At 44.1% G+C, this 17,595-nt stretch overlaps 1 protein-coding gene across 2 annotated transcripts in view; it reads right to left on the bottom strand.

The window, feature by feature from the left end:
• LOC134352349 (protein mono-ADP-ribosyltransferase PARP12-like) overlaps positions 1-17,319 on the bottom strand; it is a 73,728-nt gene extending 56,409 nt beyond the window's left edge. For both annotated transcript variants that reach the window (XM_063059650.1, XM_063059651.1), the window contains exons 1-3: positions 16,947-17,319; positions 11,822-11,957; positions 5,885-6,149 (exon numbers count right to left, since the gene is read on the bottom strand). In XM_063059650.1, the coding sequence (XP_062915720.1) occupies positions 5,885-6,149; positions 11,822-11,957; positions 16,947-17,281 (736 nt within the window). In that variant the 5' untranslated portion in view covers positions 17,282-17,319. The remainder of the gene's footprint in view (positions 1-5,884; positions 6,150-11,821; positions 11,958-16,946) is intronic.
• Positions 17,320-17,595: the final 276 nt, after the last annotated feature.

Genomic DNA, 17,595 nt, shown 5'->3' with positions numbered 1-17,595 from the left:
GGAAGTGGTAGATCCATTAGAAGAAGTGATGTACAGAGGAGTCTTGGTCCAAGTCTACAGCTCCTTGAAAGAGGCAACACGAGTAGATAGGGCGGGAAAGAAGGTGAATGGCATGCTTGCTTTCATGGGTCAGAACCCTGAATATGAGAATCTGGAACACATACCGTACTACCTCTGTACAAAACTTTGGTTAAGCTGCATTTGAAGTATTGTGTGCAATTATGGTCACCCCATTACAGGAAGGGTGTGGAGACTTTGGAGAGGATGCAGAAGCTTTTGCTGAATTAGGTCATTATAAACATAGATGCTGACTTCTGTCGATGCTGGAAATCCAGAGCAATACACACAAAATGGTGGAGGAACTCAGCAGGTCAGGCAGCATCAGTGGAAACTTCTCAGGTTAAGACCCTTCTTCAGGATTGGTAAGGAAAGGGGAAACTGCCAGAATAAAAAGGTTGGAGGGCGGGGAGGAAGGAGAACTAACTAGAAGGTGGTAGGTGAAGCCAGGTGGGTGGGAAAGGTACAGGGCTAGAGAAGAAGGAATCTGTTAGGAGATGACAGTGGACGATGGGAGAAAGGGAAGGAGGAGGGTCATCAGGGGGGAGGTGATAGGTGAGTGGAGAACATAGAACATAGAATAGTACAGCACAGTACAGGCCCTTCGGCCCACAATGTTGTGCCAACCCTCAAACCCTGCCTCCCATATAAGCCCCCACCTTAAATTCCTCCATATACCTGTCTAGTAGTCTCTTAAACTTCACTAGTGTATCTGCCTCCACCACTGACTCAGGCAGTGCATTCCATGCACCAACCAACAATAAGAGACCAGAGTGGGGAATAGAAAAGGGAAGGAGGAGGGAAAAAATTATTGGAAGGAGAAATCGATGTTCCTGCCTTTAGGTTGGAGACTACCTAGATAGAATAGGAGGTGTTGCTCTGCCACCTTGAGTGTGTCCTCATTGTCACAAAAGAGGAGGCCATGGCCAACATGTCAGAACGGGAATGGAGGTAGAAATGAAAACAACTGGCCTGCCAAAATTTCCACTTTTGGCAGATGGAGCAAAGGTGTTCCGACAAAACAATCCCCCAATTTACAGCAACACACATCAAAGTTGCTGGTGAACGCAGCAGGCCAGGCAGCATCTATAGGAAGAGGCGCAGTCGACGTTTCAGGCCGAGACCCTTCGTCCTGACGAAGGGTCTCGGCCTGAAACGTCGACTGCGCCTCTTCCTATAGATGCTGCCTGGCCTGCTGCGTTCACCAGCAACTTTGATGTGTGTTGCTTGAATTTCCAGCATCTGCAGAATTCCTGTTGTTTGCCCCAATTTACATCCGGTCTCAGCAATGCAGAGAAGGTGGCATCAGGAGCACCGAATATAATAGTGGACCCCAACAAATTCACAGGTGAAGCATTGCCTCACTTGATAGGACTGTTTGGGGCTCTGAATGAAAGTAAGGAAGAAGGTGAATGGGCAGATGTAGCATTTCCATCGCTTGCAGGGTCATGTGCCAGGAAAGGGATTAGTAGGGAGGGACCAGTGTACAAGGGAATCACAGAGAGAGCGACCCCTGCAGAAAACGGAGGGTTGGGGTGAGGTGAAGATGTGTTTGGTGGTGGGATCCTGCTGAAGGTAACAGAAATTGTGGATGTGTCAGATGCAGAGGCTCATGGGGTGGTAGGTGAGGACAAGAGGAGCTCTATCCCTTTTAAGGCGGTGGGAAAATGGGATGAACATGGACATCCAGGAAATGGAGGAGTTGCGGGTGAGGGCAGCAAAGGTTCAAAAATCAAAGATCCAATTCAATGTCAGAGAAATGCATACAATCTACATCCCAAAATGCTTTTTCTTTGCAAACATCCACAAAAACAGAGAAGTGCCCCAAAGAATGAACGACCGTTAAACGTGACAACCCCAAAGTCCCCCCCAGTTCTCCCCTCCCGCGCATAAGTGGCAGTGAGCAACAATGGTGGAGGTAGGGAAACCACATGCTTTGAAGGTGGAGGACATCTCTGATGTCCTGGAAAGGAAAACCTCGCCCTAAAAAGGAAAACCTTGACCTGGGAACAGATACATTGGAGATGAAGGAACTGAGAAAAGCAATAGCATTTGTACAGGAGACAAGGTGGGAAAAGGTATAGTCAAGATAGCTGTGGGAATTGGTAGGTTTATGAAAGATGGCGGTAGACAGTTTGTCTCCAGATATGTATATAGAGAGATCAAGAAAGGAGAGAATGGCAGAAGTGGACCAAGTGAATTTGAGGGCAGGATGGAAGTTAGAGTTGGAGGCAAAGTTGATGAATTAACAAGCTCAGCATGGGTGCATGAAGCAGCACCAATGCAGTTGTCTATGCCACGCAGGAAGAGTTGGGGAGCATTACCACGGAAGACTTGGAACACGCACTGTTCCACATAGGCAACAAAAAGGCAGGCATAGCTGGGGCCCTTTTGGGTGCCCATGGCTTCCCCTTCTGTCAAGTCAAGTCACTTTTTATTGTCATTTCAACCATAACTGCTGGTACAGTACACAGTAAAAATGAGATAACGTTTTTTAGGACCATGGTGCTACATGAACAATACAAAAACTACACTGAACTACGTAAAACAACACAAAACTACACTAAACTACAGATCTACCCAGGACTGCATAAAGTGCACAAAACAGTGCAGGCATTACAATAAATAATAAACAAGACGATAGGTACAGTAGTGGGCAGTAGGTTGGTGTCAGTCCAGGCTCTGGGTATTAAGGAGTCTGATGGCTTGGGGGAAGAAACTGTTACATAGTCTGGTCGTGAGAGCCTGAATACTTCGGTGCCTTTTGCCAGATGGCAGGAGGGAGAAGAGTTTGTATGAGGGGTGTGTGGGGTCCTTCATAATGCTGTTTGCTTTACGGATGCAGCGTGTGGTGTAAATGTCTGTAATGGCGGGAACAGAGACCCCGATGATCTTCTCAGCTGACCTCACCATCCGCTGCAGGATCTTGCGATCCGAGGTGGTGCAATTTCCGAACCAGGCAGTGATGCAGCTGCTCAGGATGCTCTTGATACAACCTCTGTAGAATGTGGTGAGGATGGGAGGTGGGAGATGGACTTTTCTCAGCCTTCGCAGAAAATAGAGACGCTGCTGGACTTTCTTTGCTGTGGAGCTAGTGTTGAGGGACCAAGTGAGATTCTCCACCAGGTGAACAACCAGAAATTTGGTGCTCTTAACGATCTCTACTGAAGAGTCGTCGATGTTCAGAGGGGAGTGGTCGTTCCGTGTCCTCCTGAAGTCAACAACCATCTCTTTTGTTATGTTCACATTCAGAGACAGGTTTTTGGCTCTGCACTAGTCCGTTAGCCGCTGCACCTTCTCTCTGTATGCTGACTCATCGTTCTTGCTGATGAGACCCACCATGGTCGTGTCATCGGCGAACTTGATGATGTGGTTTGAGCTGTGTGTTGCAGCACAGTCGTGGGTCAGCAGAGTGAACAGCAGTGGACTGAGCACACAGCCCTGGGGGGGCTCCCGTGCTCAGTGTGATGGTGTTGGAGATGCTGCTCCCAATCCAGACTGACTGAGGTCTCCCAGTCAGGAAGTCTAGGATCCAGTTGCAGAGGGAGGTGTTCAGGCCCAGTAGGCTCAGCTTTCCAATCAGTTTCTGAGGAATGATTGTGTTGAATGCTGAACTGAAGTCTATGAACAGCATTCGAATGTACGTGTCTTTTTTGTCCAGGTGGGTTAGAGCCAGGTGAAGGGTGATGGTAATGGCGTTGTTTGTTGAACGGTTGGGATGGTACACGAACTGCAGGGGGTCCAGTGAGGGGGGTAGCAGGGTCTTGATGTGCCTAATGACGAGCCTCTCAAAACACTTCATGATGATGGATGTGAGTGCAACGGGATGGTAGTCGTTGAGGCAGGACACTGAAGACTTCTTCGGCACGGGGACGATGGTGGCGCTTTGAAACACGTAGGAACGACGGCACTGCTCAGGGAGATGTTGAAGATGTCAGTGAGAATCTCAGCTAGCTGGTCTGCACATCCTTTAAGCACTCTGCCAGGAATATTGTCTGGTCCAGCAGCCTTACATGGGTTGACCCTGCACAGGGTTCTCCTCACATCGGCCACGGTAAGACACAGCACCTGGTCACTTGGAGGAGGGGTGGTCTTCCTTGCTGCCAAATCATTTTCCGCCTCAAAACGAGCGTAGAAGTTATTCAACGCATCTGGGAGGGAGGCATCACCAGCCAAAAGAGAAATTGTTGAGGGTGAAGATCAGTTCTGCCAGATGGAGAAGGATGGTGTGGAGAGCAACTAGTTGGGTCTTTTGTTGAGAAAGAAGCTGAAAGCATTCAGGCCTTCTTGATAGGGGATAGAAGTGTATAACAACTGAACATTCAAGGTGAAAATGAGGTGACAGAGCTATGGAATTGAAAGTTGTTGAGGAGATCAAGAGCATGTGATGTAGGTGGGAAGGGACTAAACCAAGGGGGATAGAATGGACAGGAATGCAGACATGAGTTCAGTGGGGTAGGAACAGGCAAAGACAATGAGCCTACCTGGATGTCAGGTTTGTGGATCTTGGGTAGGTGGTAAAAACAAGCTAAGAGGAAACTATGTATTTGGTGGGTGATCTCCAGAATTGATAAGATTAGTGATGATGTCAGAGACAATTTTCTGGGGTTCTTTTCAATGGGTAAGAAAGAGAAGGTGCCTGAGAGTTGCTCCCTGGCCTCAGCAAGGTAGAGGTCAGCTGAGAGTTGCAGTCTTCTCCAGCCCTCTACCTTACCCAACCACATCTATTCACCCATCTTCTCCTAACTATCCTATCCTTCTTCTCCTCCTCCCCACTTTTTTTTATTTTAGCGTCCTCCCCCTTCCTTTCCAGTCCTGAAGAAGAGTCTTGGCCCAAAACCTCGACGGTTTATTCATTTCCATAGCTGTTGCCTGACCTGCTAAAGTAATATCTTATTTTGGGGGTGTTGCTCTGAACTATTTAATTGCTTGCATTACAAAAACATCACTCAATAACAAAAAAATTGGCATTTGGGTGGCAAAAGGTAGCAAATAACAAAAAGGTAGCAAATAAAGGAGACCACATATTATTTAAAATTACTATTCCCTCACAAAAAGGGCAAGCCAAACTCTTTTCTCAGGAGCAAAGTAAACAGGTAACGTTAACAAGACACACGGCCAGAGCCTCGGTCACCATTGCTCAGAGCCTGCTCTGCCTTGTGTCATGGAAGGAGTAGTGAACTGAGCAGTATTAGGTTAATTTATCTTCTGTTTTCCTCATAGTGACATGATTCAATGACAGTGGAGTCGTTGATAGTTCATTGCAATTTGTTTACAATGAACCAAGAACTGAGACGAAGAAAATTGCAATTGTAGAGAGCTGTGGGAGTGATATGAAGATGACGCATTGTATGTTCAAATCCAATATTTCATATTTACAAACACTTTATAGCCATATTGTGGTATAATTAACCAGGCCATTTAAGTACAAAAATCAATAAACTGCAAATACAGGAAATCTGAAAAGGAACAGAAAATGATGGGGATACCCAACAGGTCAGACAGTATCTGCAGAAAGAGAAACAGAGTTAACATTCCACACCCACGATCATTGTTTGGAATTCTGTTTCTCTTTCCAGAGTTGCTGCCTGACCAGCTGAATGATTCCTGTTTCTATTTCAATCCTGTCATCAGCTGTCCCCTACACTTCCACACTCATCAGCAAGGAAGCGGAGAACAACAAACCTCTCGACTCTTGCCCTGTCCGAGTTGAAACTGCCTGAACCTTGGGCTCAAACTGACATCACCACAGGCTGCAGGATGGTTTGGAAGCACAGAGGTGTACTCCAGTGTACATGCAAAAAGATTAGAAATGTCCCATGCTTACCGTCAGTGCTGTTAACTTGCTTAATGTAGTTCCTGTTCTGATATATCTTCAGCAGATTCTGCATCACGTGCTCATCCAAACATAATTTTCTGAGTAGGACACAAACGTCATCATCATAGAAGCTGTGAGAACGTCGACACTGATCCCCAAATTTACAACTTCCTGAGACATAGTGAGAGCAGATGTGGAGTTTATTACAGGCCTCTTTACGGGAACAGATTCCATGGTGAAGGTTTTCATTTCCCTTATTGTAATGCAAGCAGACCTGGAAGAGTTCAAATTCAAAATTAGTTAGAACTGCAGAGAAAGACTTTTTCAGACCTTTTACTCTCCGCAACTGAAGGGCAGAGCTTTGGAGGACGATGGTGCCTAACGGCAACTCCTCTGCTTGCATCTTTGGAAACAGTTCTATTTCCATCTTTAATATCTCTATTTTTCTATTTCAGGGTTCTTTTGAAGACCCTGACCTGGAGTTACACACTGACTGGTTCTTTACAGGAATGGGACCCACTCCCGAGGTCTCACGACTGGCCGTTTTTCAATATGCCAAGGACGCAGCCCAGAAAACTAGCACGTCTCAGGGTGCCGGATTTCCATGGCTCTGGAGGCGGATGGACCCAAGGTCAGTGCCACCAGCTGGTGCGTCGTGGGAGACGGAAGATCGAAAGCAGCGAGTTGGCTGCCGGCTGTGTGCCCGGGGACCTGAGTTCCTTGAGCACAGAACTCGGAAAAAGCGACGCAACAGGCCTTTAACACCATAAATCAGCAAGTTGTTTTGTTATGTCTCCCCTGTCGCTGTGAAACGGAGACACCTTTTTTCCCTTTATTAGGGGGAGAGAGAGAGAGCCTGTGGTATGGCGAATTACTGGGTGAACGAGTAGTCTTTGGGGTACTGTAGGTCTGTGTCTTTATTGATGCTTTGCTGCACGCTTGAGTGCTCAGTGGGGGGCACTGATGCTCTTTTGCTGGTGGGAAGGGGGGCATTGCTTTGCTGCTGCTATGCGTGGGTGGGGGGAGCTGGGGGGGTGCTTTGGGTTTCTAATATTTAACCGTCACTCATTCTTTGGGGGCATTCCTCTGTTGTCGTGGATGTTTGTGAAGAAAAAGAAATTCAGGATGTATGTTGTATACATTTTTCTGACATTAAATGTACCTTTGAAACCTATTGAAATTTGCTGTAAGGAGAGAACGGTGGTACCACTGGTGCAGCTGATGCATTACAACTCTAATGACTTTTCAGGATCACCCTGAAAATCAGCATGCTCTTGGTGGCTCCCACATTTCAAGTATTTGCAGTTTGGTAAATTAGTTGGTCACTGTGATTTGTTCCTGGTTTGTTAGAGTCTAGGGGAATAGGTCACAGGACAAATGAGTAGGGAATGATAGTGCTAAATGAGACAGCCGAGACTAGAGAGGTTGAAATGGCTTCTTTCTGTGTCATGAAGTAATATGGAAAGACGGAATTGCTTTATATTCAGGCTCCCTACATTTTGTGCAGGTTAGATCAGTGGGAAACTTAGGATAAATTGATCGCATCTAGAAAGTAGTATCTATCAAGCACCCTCCACCAACTGCGTCATGCCCTCCTCTCACTGCTACTGTCCGGGAGGACTTACAGAAGCCTGAAGTCCCACAGTACTAGATTCTGAAACAGCTAGTTCCTAGAATTAACTCAAATCCTTGTCCCAAATCAGCCCCAAAATGCTACAAACTCTTACACTACCATGAAGCTGACTTTGATTGTCTATTTTTTTTGCATTAAGGTCTTGTGTTTGCAGTGTTTTTTTTTTACACTGTATAGCCCAAGTTCATGTCTAATCTACGTGCAAATTTATATTATGTGTGTTCTGAGGTCATGTGCTGTAGGCATATACAGTACATGTCTGAATTTACTTCTGAATAGCTGGTTACTAACCCATAACTCCTGGTTACAACTCCTCCCTTGGAGAGTCAGACACCCTGAGCCAATAGGCTGGTCCTGGACTTACTTCCTGGCATAATTTACATATTACTATTTAACTATTTATGGTGCAACTGTAATGAAAACCAATTTCCCTCGGGATCAATAAAGTATGACTATGACTATGACATAAAAAGGACCAGGAGCTAACACTTCATTTGGATGAGGTTAGATGACCTCATCTGGAATGGGAGGATAGCCACCACAATTGGCTTCAGCCTTCAAGATGGGAAAATATATTTGGCCACAAGTTATGACTGGAATGGATTACTATGTATGCGTGTCGTTAAATAATTTCATCATACGCAAAATATCTGAGTTCTTTTACCATTGCCAATACAACTCCCCCTTGAGACAGTAAGGAGCAGATAAAATAAATGGTGTGAATAATTTTTATTGCAAACTAGATGTCAATTATATTTACATTAAGGGTATAAATCTAGAATGTTAGAACAGTTCATTTAGATTTTGTATTACTTTCATGTGAGTTTATATTCATCATACATATTTTAATTAAAATCTTCACATCTTTTCACTACCACCCCTCTTAGAAAGTAGATTAGTCTGAAATTAGACTTTGCTGCCACAAGCTTTTATTTGCCTACTAACCATTGGAATTGTATGTGGAATCAAGCAAAAACCTGCTCAATTGCCTCTAAATATCATTGACATTCAGAGGCATTTATAATCAACTGAAACAGATTGAAATGTAAAACAGAATATTTATCAAGAATACATTCACTTTAAATAATTTCTTCAAAAATTAATTAAGAACATTGATATTAATTAGCATTAAAAAAGACTGGGAATTTCACTGACAGTATCCATTGAGGTTGGTAACCCTTTCAAACGAATGAAAAAGCTGACATGGCTGGCCCAAAGCTGAGGGGAAAGGTATAAAGTGTACCAGGTCCGTCATCTTAGGATGAACTGATTCACATACGGAAGTTATGAATGGGCAGATTCTTGCGCCGCAGCTACATACTTGACAGCTAGCCTGAGCTCACCATCAGTGTGTAATTGTGGCTTTGTGTTCTCCTCATAATATTTCCTCCTGCACTTCTTCATGCAGTCGGTAAATCATACCACAATAAGTTCAGCCTCCTCATCTGGGTCATTAATGTGAAACGTGTCCAGTTGAAATCCATGGTCTGTTCCCTGTGGCAGCCCATTAATTACAGCTTGCTCACCTGAGCATACCACATTTGCACTGATCTCCGTTTTCTATTGCTGTATCTTTGTTAATTTATTATGCCAATACCTAGAGCACATAATAATCTTATATGTGATACTTATCAAATGCTTTTTTACAATATAAATGCATTTCATCCACTGGTTCCCCTTTATCCATCCTGCTTGTTATATATCCAGAGTTCTAACAAGTTTTTCAAATAAATTTCTCATGTCAACTGCTCGGTGGTACCAGGACTTTTTTGAATGTTCTGCTATTACTTCCCTGATAATAGATTCCAGCATTTTCCCAGTGACAAATGTTAAGCAAACTAGCCTGTCAAGTCTTGCTTTTTACCTCCCGTTGTGAATAGAAGCTGCCCTTTTGTGCATTTAATGCCAGCTCAGTTTGGGAACGGGATCCATTACAAATATTGCTAGCAGTAGATATAAAACTGGATTAGGATGGGAACCAGAACAGAGAGGGCCTGACACAAGAGTCCACACATGCTGAAAATCTGGAGCAGCACACAAGGAGCTGGAGGAACTCAGTGTGTCAGGCAGCGTCTGTGGAGGGAAATGGTCAGGCGATGTTTTAGGTCAAGTCTTTTCAATCAGGACTGGAAAAGAAGAGGGGAGATAGGTAATTTACCAGTCCTTCCAGGTGAGGCAATCCATCACATGTGAATCCCATGGGGTGGTTTGTTGCATCTAGTGTATTTGGTACAGCCTTGCCTACATCACTGAGAGCGTACGCATGTTGGGGAAAATCTCTTCACCAAGTGCCTTCACTCTGTCTGCCTTACCAGCTAGGATCTCCCAGTGTTCAACCACTTTAATTCCATGGCCCATTCCCACAGTGACATGTCTGTCTATAGCCTCCTCTACTGCCAAGTTAAGGCTAGTCACAGATTAAAGGACCAGCACTTCATATTCTGCTTTTGTAGCCTCCAACCTGATAAACATTGATCTCTCTAACTTCCAGTAAACACTCTCCCCCTTTATTTTTCCCCACCACGCCACTTCTTTCCCCTCACATGTTCTATCAGTCTGTTCCATCACCAACACACTTTTCCCACTGGATCCTCTCCCCACCTCCTTCCCTTTATTCTATGTTTCATTGTTTTCTCCTATGAGATTCCATTGTCACCTCCCAGGTATGTACATCATTCCATCTCTGCCCCCTCCCTTGCCTTCCTATCACCCCACTCACCTGGATCCACCTAACACCCACCAGATCTTGCTCCACATCCTCCCCCTACACTTATATACCAGCTTCTCCCCCTTTAATTCCAATCCTGATGAAGAGTCTCTACTCAAAACTTCAACATTTCCCTCTGCAGATGCCGACTGGGAAATTCTAAAATGGAAACACAACAGATTGTGCAGATGCTGGCAATCTAGAGCAACCACACACAAAATGCTGGAGGAATTCAACAGGTCAGGCAGCATCTATGGACAAGAATTAACAGTCAACATTTCAGACCACGAACCCCTATTGGGACTAAAATGTAAATCAGACTTTTTACAAGGGATTGGAAATGAAAAGAAATAAAGGGATAAAGGTAGACAGTGTTTACTGGAAGTTAGAGAAATCTGGTTGGAGACTACGAAGGTGGAATAGGAAGGTTTTGAGATAGGGGATGAAACATGATTCAAGTTCTCTAGTAATTTCACACGACAACTGCCAGTAGGAACCCTGACTACTGTAGATCAAACAGTGGTTTGATCTACGCAATGTTCTTTTTCATTGGCAGCAAGAAATCAATCATCTCTTGAAGCTCCATCAATGGCACTGAAAGCTGATCAGAAGATAAGAGGTATACTCTCAAAATTCTACACGTCTCAAGCAAAGCTCTATGCCCAATGCGGAGCTCGGTTATCAGCAACTTCAACTCAGAGAACAGAGCCCTATGTTGTGATCCAAGCTGTCAGAGAGGCTCTATGTTGATGGTAGAATAATCTCAAATCAAGTTTATTAGCCTTGTTTAAGAAAAGGTGTTAACCCAATATCTGAGTTAAAAAAAATACTGCTGGGTCTGACGGGATCAAACTGAATCAGTATCTGAGGGATTCAATAAAGCTTAATTGTCCAAGCTAATATTTATAGCTTATCAATCTAAGTTGTACTGGTTATTATCACTTCAGTTGTTCCATTGTTTGATACCAGTATCTATTTTATAACTCTCACCCCTAACTCTACATGCAAAGATATTAAAATAGATGAACATTCGCATCAAATAGATATAGAACATAGAACATTACCGCACAGTAAACGTCCTTCGACCCATGACATTGTGCCAAACATTTAAGCTACAATTAGATTAATCTAGTCCTTCCCTCCTACATAACCCTCCATTTTTCTATCCTCCTTGTACATATCTAAGAGTTTCATAAATGCCCCTAATGTATCTGCCACTTCTCCTGGCAGGGTGTCCTACGCATCCACTACTCAATGTAAATAACTTAACTCTGACGTTCTCTCTATACTTTCCCCCAATCACTTTAAAATGGTGCCACCCCCTCTACCTCCTCATATTAACACAGAACAGAGACATTAAAGAAGACAGAAAACATTTCATCATATTTAGTAACTGGAATTTTTAGAAAGGCATGAACTGCTCAGTTGTCAAATGTAGAGTGTAGCAAATTTTGAACATAGATCTCTGGTGGAGGAGTGGAGGCAGGAACACATTATTTATAAAATATATAGATAAACTCTTAAAAAGCTATGGCATAGACTGCCATACGTGATGGTTGGCACAGTTACAATGAGCTGAGGAGCCCACATGGTTCTATGAATTTACCTCAGGTAGAAACGATGGGTCATTCTGAAGCAGAAGAATACGCAGTTCATTCACACTCAGTTCCTGGAGGGATTTCATGCTGAGGACATTCCAGTTGTGGAAATCATGGATGTCATGAGAATGTTTGCAGGAATTGCTGAAATAAATAAGGAACAATTAATAAAGGAAGAAAGAAAACTGGTCTTTTTGATTACTTTCGTACCAAGAGATCATAGCCTAACTTTCATTCCTGGTGGGAAACCCACTCAGTCCAAAGAGGAAGTTTAGGAGAACGAGGGATGATTTCATTGGTTAAGACATCTTGCCGATGGCTAACCACTGGGTCCATGGGGCACTGCTTCCTAGACTGTGCTTTGCATTCTAAAGCCTGCAGAGTGCAGCAGATGTGTGGAACGTGCTGGAGGTTAGATGTGCCCAGATGTGTCCTTCTGCACTGTTCCTGACAAGCCAGGGTTCTATCTCTGCTTACCACTTTGCATTTTCACTCCAGCTCAGTTCAATGAACATTTGTAGGTGGGAACATCACCAATAGCCTATTCTGGTCCAACCATATCAATGTCACGGCCAAGGAGGCTCACCAATCCTTCATAAACACATTTGTTATATTCTCAAGATGCTGGAAATCCAGAGCAAGACACACAAGATGCCGGAGGAACTCAGCAGGTCAGGCAGCACCTATGGAAATGAATAAGCAGTCGACCTATCGGGCTGAGACCCTTCAGCAGGACTGGAAAGGAAGGTGGGGGGGAGGGGAAGGAGTACAAGCCAGAAGGTGATAGGTGAAGCCAGATGGGTGGGGGAGGGGGTTTGAAGTAAGAACCTGAGAGGTGGTAGGTGAGAAAGGTAAGGGACTGAAGAAGGTGAAATCTGATAGGAGGGGAGAGTGAACCATGGAAAGAAAGGAAGGAGGAGGAGCACCAGTGCCCTGCAGGTGAGAAGAAGAGAAGAGCTAAGACAGGAGACAGAGTGGGGAATGGAAGAAGAGGAAAGGGAAAAATTACTGCATGTTGGAGAAATTGATGCTCATGCCATCAGGTTGGAGGATATCCATATGTTATATGAAGCATTGCTCTTCCAACCTGAAAGTGGCCTGATCATGGGGATGGGGATAGGAATTTAAATGGTTGGCCACTGGGAAATTCTGTTTTTTTGTGTGGATAAAGCAAAGGTGCTCGACATCAGAAAAAATCAGAGATGTCCTCCTCCTTCAAAGAACAGGGATTCCCTTCCTCTACCACTGACGCTCCCCCCAACTGCATCGCCTCCATTTCCTGAACATTCAACAGGACCCTGCTACCAAACACATCATTACTTCCCCCCCCTCCCAACCCACTCTCAGCTGTCTGCAGCCATTGCTCCCTTGTCCATTCTTCCCTCCCCACTAATCTCCCTCCTGGCACATATCCCTGTAAGCAGAAGTACAATGCCTGCCTGTTAATTTCCGCCCTCACCTCCATTCAGGGTTTCAGACAGTCCCTCCAGATGAGGCAACACACCACCTACGAATCAGATGGGGTCATCCATTCTATCCAGTGCTCCTGATGTAGCATCCTCTACATTGGTGAGACCCGATGTAGATTGGGGGACTGCTTTGTCAAGCAGCACCACTCTATCTACAAAAAGCATAATTTTCCTGTGGGCACCCATTTTAATTCCAATTCGTATTCCCATTTTGACATGTATACCAATGGTCTCCTCTACTACAATGATGAGGCCACTGTCAGGTTGGAGGAGCAAACACTTCATATGCCATCTAGGTGGCCTCCAACTTAATGGCATGAACACGAATTTCTCCAACTTCAAGTATTATATTTATATATATAGATAGATAGATAGATATTGATATCACCAGCATATATCTTTAAATTTGTTCATTCTACAGCAGCAGCACAATGAAATACATAATAAATAAACATAGGAAAAAAATGAATTAAAGTATATATGTCTATTAAATAGTTAAGTTAAAATAGGTAGAGCAAAAAAACTTCCCCCTCCCTTCTTCTTCAATTCCTCACTCTGGCTCTCCATTAGCTCTTCTCCTCACCTGCCTATCACTTTCCCCTGGCAGACCTCCTCTTTCCCTTATGCTGATGGTCCACTCTCCTTTACTATCAGATTCCTTCTCCAGCCCTTTCCCTTTTCCAACTTTCACCTCCCAGCTTCTCACTTCATTCCCCCCTCCCCACTGCCTGGCTTCACCTATCACCTTCTAGTTTGAGCTCCTTCCCCTCTCCATATCTTCTGACTCTGGCTTCTATCCCCCCCGCTTTCCTTTCCGGTACTGATGAAAGGTCTCGGTCTGAAACATTGACTCTTTTCATTTCCACAGTAGCAGTCTGCCCTGCTAAATTCCTTGAGAATTTCATCAGTGGATCTACTTCTTCAAGATGCTAAAGAAATTTGACATGCCTCCATCAACACTTAACAATTTTCACTGATGCACCATAGAAAGCATTCTGTCTGGAGGCATAACAGCTTGATATCCCAACTGATCTCCACATGGCTGATACAAACTGCAGAGTTGAGGACACATCACAGGACATCATAGGGGTCAGCCTCTCCTCTATGGAATCTGGTAAAACTTCTCACTGCCTCAGTGATGCAGCCATCACAGTCAAAGACCCCACCCACCCAGACATTCGCCTCTCCTCACCCATCAGGCAGAAGATACAAAAGCATGTGCCAGAAGCCTCTGTCCCTCTGTTACTAGTGATACACTGTTACAGAACTGGCTTGCCCACAGAAGGCAAAGAGTAGTTGTAGACAGGTCATATTCTGCATGGAGGTCAGTGACCAGTGCTGTGCCTCAGGGATCTGTTCTGGGGCCCCTACTCTTCATGATTTTGATAAATGACCTGGATGAGGAAGTGGAGGGATGGGTTAGTAAATTTGCTGATGACACAAATGTTGAGGGTGTTGTGGATAGTGTGGAGGGCTGTGAGAGGTTACAGCGGGACATTGATAGGATGAAAAACTGGGCTGAGAAGTGGCAGATGGAGTTCAACCCAAATAAGTGTTAACTGGTTCATTTTGGTAGGTCAAATATGATGGCAGAATATGGTATTAATGGCAAGACTCTTGGCAGTGTGGAGGATCAGAGGGATCTTGGGGGCCGAGTCCATAGGATACTCAAAGCTGCTGCGCAGGTTGACTCTGTGGTTAAGAAAGCATATGGTGCATTGGCCTTCATCAATCATGGGAATGAGTTTAGGAGCCAAGAGGTAATGTTACAGCTATACAGAGAGGTAATGCTGGTCAGACCCCACTTGGAGTATTGTGCTCAGTTCTGGTCGCCTCACTACAGGAAGGATGTGGAAACCATAGAAAGGGTGGAAAGGAGATGTTGCCTGGATCGGGAAGAATGTCTTAAGAGAATAGGTTGATTGAACTTGGCCTTTTTTCCTTGGAGCAACGAAGGATGAGAGGTGACCTGATAGAGGTGTACAAGATGATGAGAGGCATTGATCATGTGGATAGTCAGAGGCTTTTTCCCAGGACTGAAATGGCTAGCACAAGAGGACAAAGTTTTAAGGTGCTTGGAAGTAGGTATAGAGGAGATGTCAGGGGTAAGTTTTTTTTATGCTGAGAGTGGTCAGTGCAAGAGACTCCGGGACGTGTACATGGAGCTTAGAAAATTAGAGGGCTATGGGTAACCCTAGGTAATTTCTAAGTTAAGGCCATGTTCGGGACAGTTTTGTGGGCCGAAGGGCCTGTATTGTGCTGTAGGGTTTCTATGTTTCTATGACTCTTGAATGGACCCCTTGTACGATAAAAATGGACTCTTGACCTCACAATCTCCCTCATTATAATCTTACACTTGTCGTTTACCTGCACTGCATTTATTCCAGTAGCTTTTACTCTTTATTCCGCATTGTTATTGTTTTACCTTATTCGAGCTCAATGTGCTGTTTTTTTATTTACAGATATAGCGTGGAATAGATCCTTCCGATCCTTCGGACTGCAACCCCCGATTTAACCCTACCCTAATCGCAGGAAAATTTAAATGACCAGTTAACCCTCTAACCGGTACGTCTTTGGACTGCGGCCGAAAACCGGAGGACCAGGAGAAAATTCAGTCCGTTCACAGGCAGGACGTACAGACGCCTTTCAGATGACACCGGAACTCCAAACTCCGGTGCCCCGAGCTGTAATATTATTGCGTTAATGGCTACCAGCGTGATTGGGAGCCCCCAAAATGATTTCATCTGTATAAACAGTTGGCAAGACAAACTTTTCACTGTATGGTGGTATGTGTCACCACTATAAACCAGCGAACTAAACCAACATTACAGTGGAGTTGAAGTGTTTTTTAAAAAAAGTACTTTACTTTGCGAAAACAAATCTTGCAGGAACTTACTGACTCTCTAAATGATGGAATGGCCAAAAGCTGTAAAGTTCTGCAAGTAGGTAGAGCAGATATAAGAACTATCATAAAGACAGTCACACTGCTTATCAAATCAGAACTGGCCAGTAATTTCCCAAATACTTTTCTGCACTAATCTTAGTTGGTTTTCCGCACACTCCCATAGATTCTACCACTAACCACTACACTATTTACAAATGGACAATAACCTACCAACACACATCTTTGGAATGTGGGAGGACAAAACCCAGAGCCATGGAAAAAATGCCGAAGTCCTCCACACTTAGCACCATAGTCAGGACTGAACCGGGCTCTCTGGACCGTCAAGCCGCAGTTTTACGAGCACAGTGACTGTACCATCCTCCGAATGGAATGCAAATAGAGGAACTTCCTACCACCTCGTTGGTTCATGGTGTAAAATACAGTCATAGTGTGTTGGTAGTATGCTATTTCTGCTGTTGGGCGTTTTTACAGACCTGTGCTGACGTACAGAATAGAACAGGTGACTGTCAGCCCAGCCATCACTGCTACTTGACACGGCAAGCTTCTTGCTAGTGAAGGTAGTCTTGCTTCCTTACTTTTACTGCCAATTCTACAGATGAACATTTCACTTATAATTCACGTTGTAAGGAGGTCGATAATGCAAAACTACAATTATCGCTTATTACTGTTATCGGTAACTACAAATACTCACTTTGTTTTAGATTATCTTAGTAATTCATATTGGTTCAATACCTGTATATTACTATCAACATAATTTACCTTTTTACTCCAAATTTGCAATTGCCAAGTATAAAAAACCTGCAGAGGTGAAGCATTCCACAATCTTGGCATTCCTTGTTTGGATATTTTTTACACAGCCTTATGGAGGAGGTGGAAATTATTCGACTATCCAAGGTTATCCCAGATGTAGAAGCGTCACTCCCTGGTCCTGGGACGACGAGGAAAAGCTGATGGTTTGACAATACTGATTTCAGATTCAAATCAGACACCCCATCGATGCGGGTCGTTATACTGAGGAGGTCTTCATAATCCAAAGACCCACTATTTGTACAGAGAACTTTGAAGACAGTCTTAGAGAGTTTTGAGAAAGACATTGTTGCTCTTACTTGTATCTCAAAATAAAGGAAGTGCAATTTAGTCGGAAACGTAAGAAATGAAAGTGAAACTATTCTAGTGACGGAATAGTATAATTGAGTAAATGGGAGTGATTATGCAACCACCAGCTGAAGGTTAATTGAACGTTCATATTCACTCCAGGAGCATATCTGTATGTAGCAGCAGTACATTGGCAGATAATGATAAATATTTCTTGTACTGAGTACTTGTAAATGTAGGCGATGGCGAAAGCTATTTAGTAGAGTATGAGTACACCTGGCCTGCTTTATGTTGTTCTATCAATTATTTACAG

This window comes from Mobula hypostoma, chromosome 9, assembly GCF_963921235.1.
Source record: "Mobula hypostoma chromosome 9, sMobHyp1.1, whole genome shotgun sequence".
In the NCBI taxonomy this organism is placed as follows: domain Eukaryota; kingdom Metazoa; phylum Chordata; class Chondrichthyes; order Myliobatiformes; family Myliobatidae; genus Mobula; species Mobula hypostoma.
Note: the sequence above shows the minus strand (reverse complement) of the source record. Positions and strands in the feature narration are given on the sequence as shown.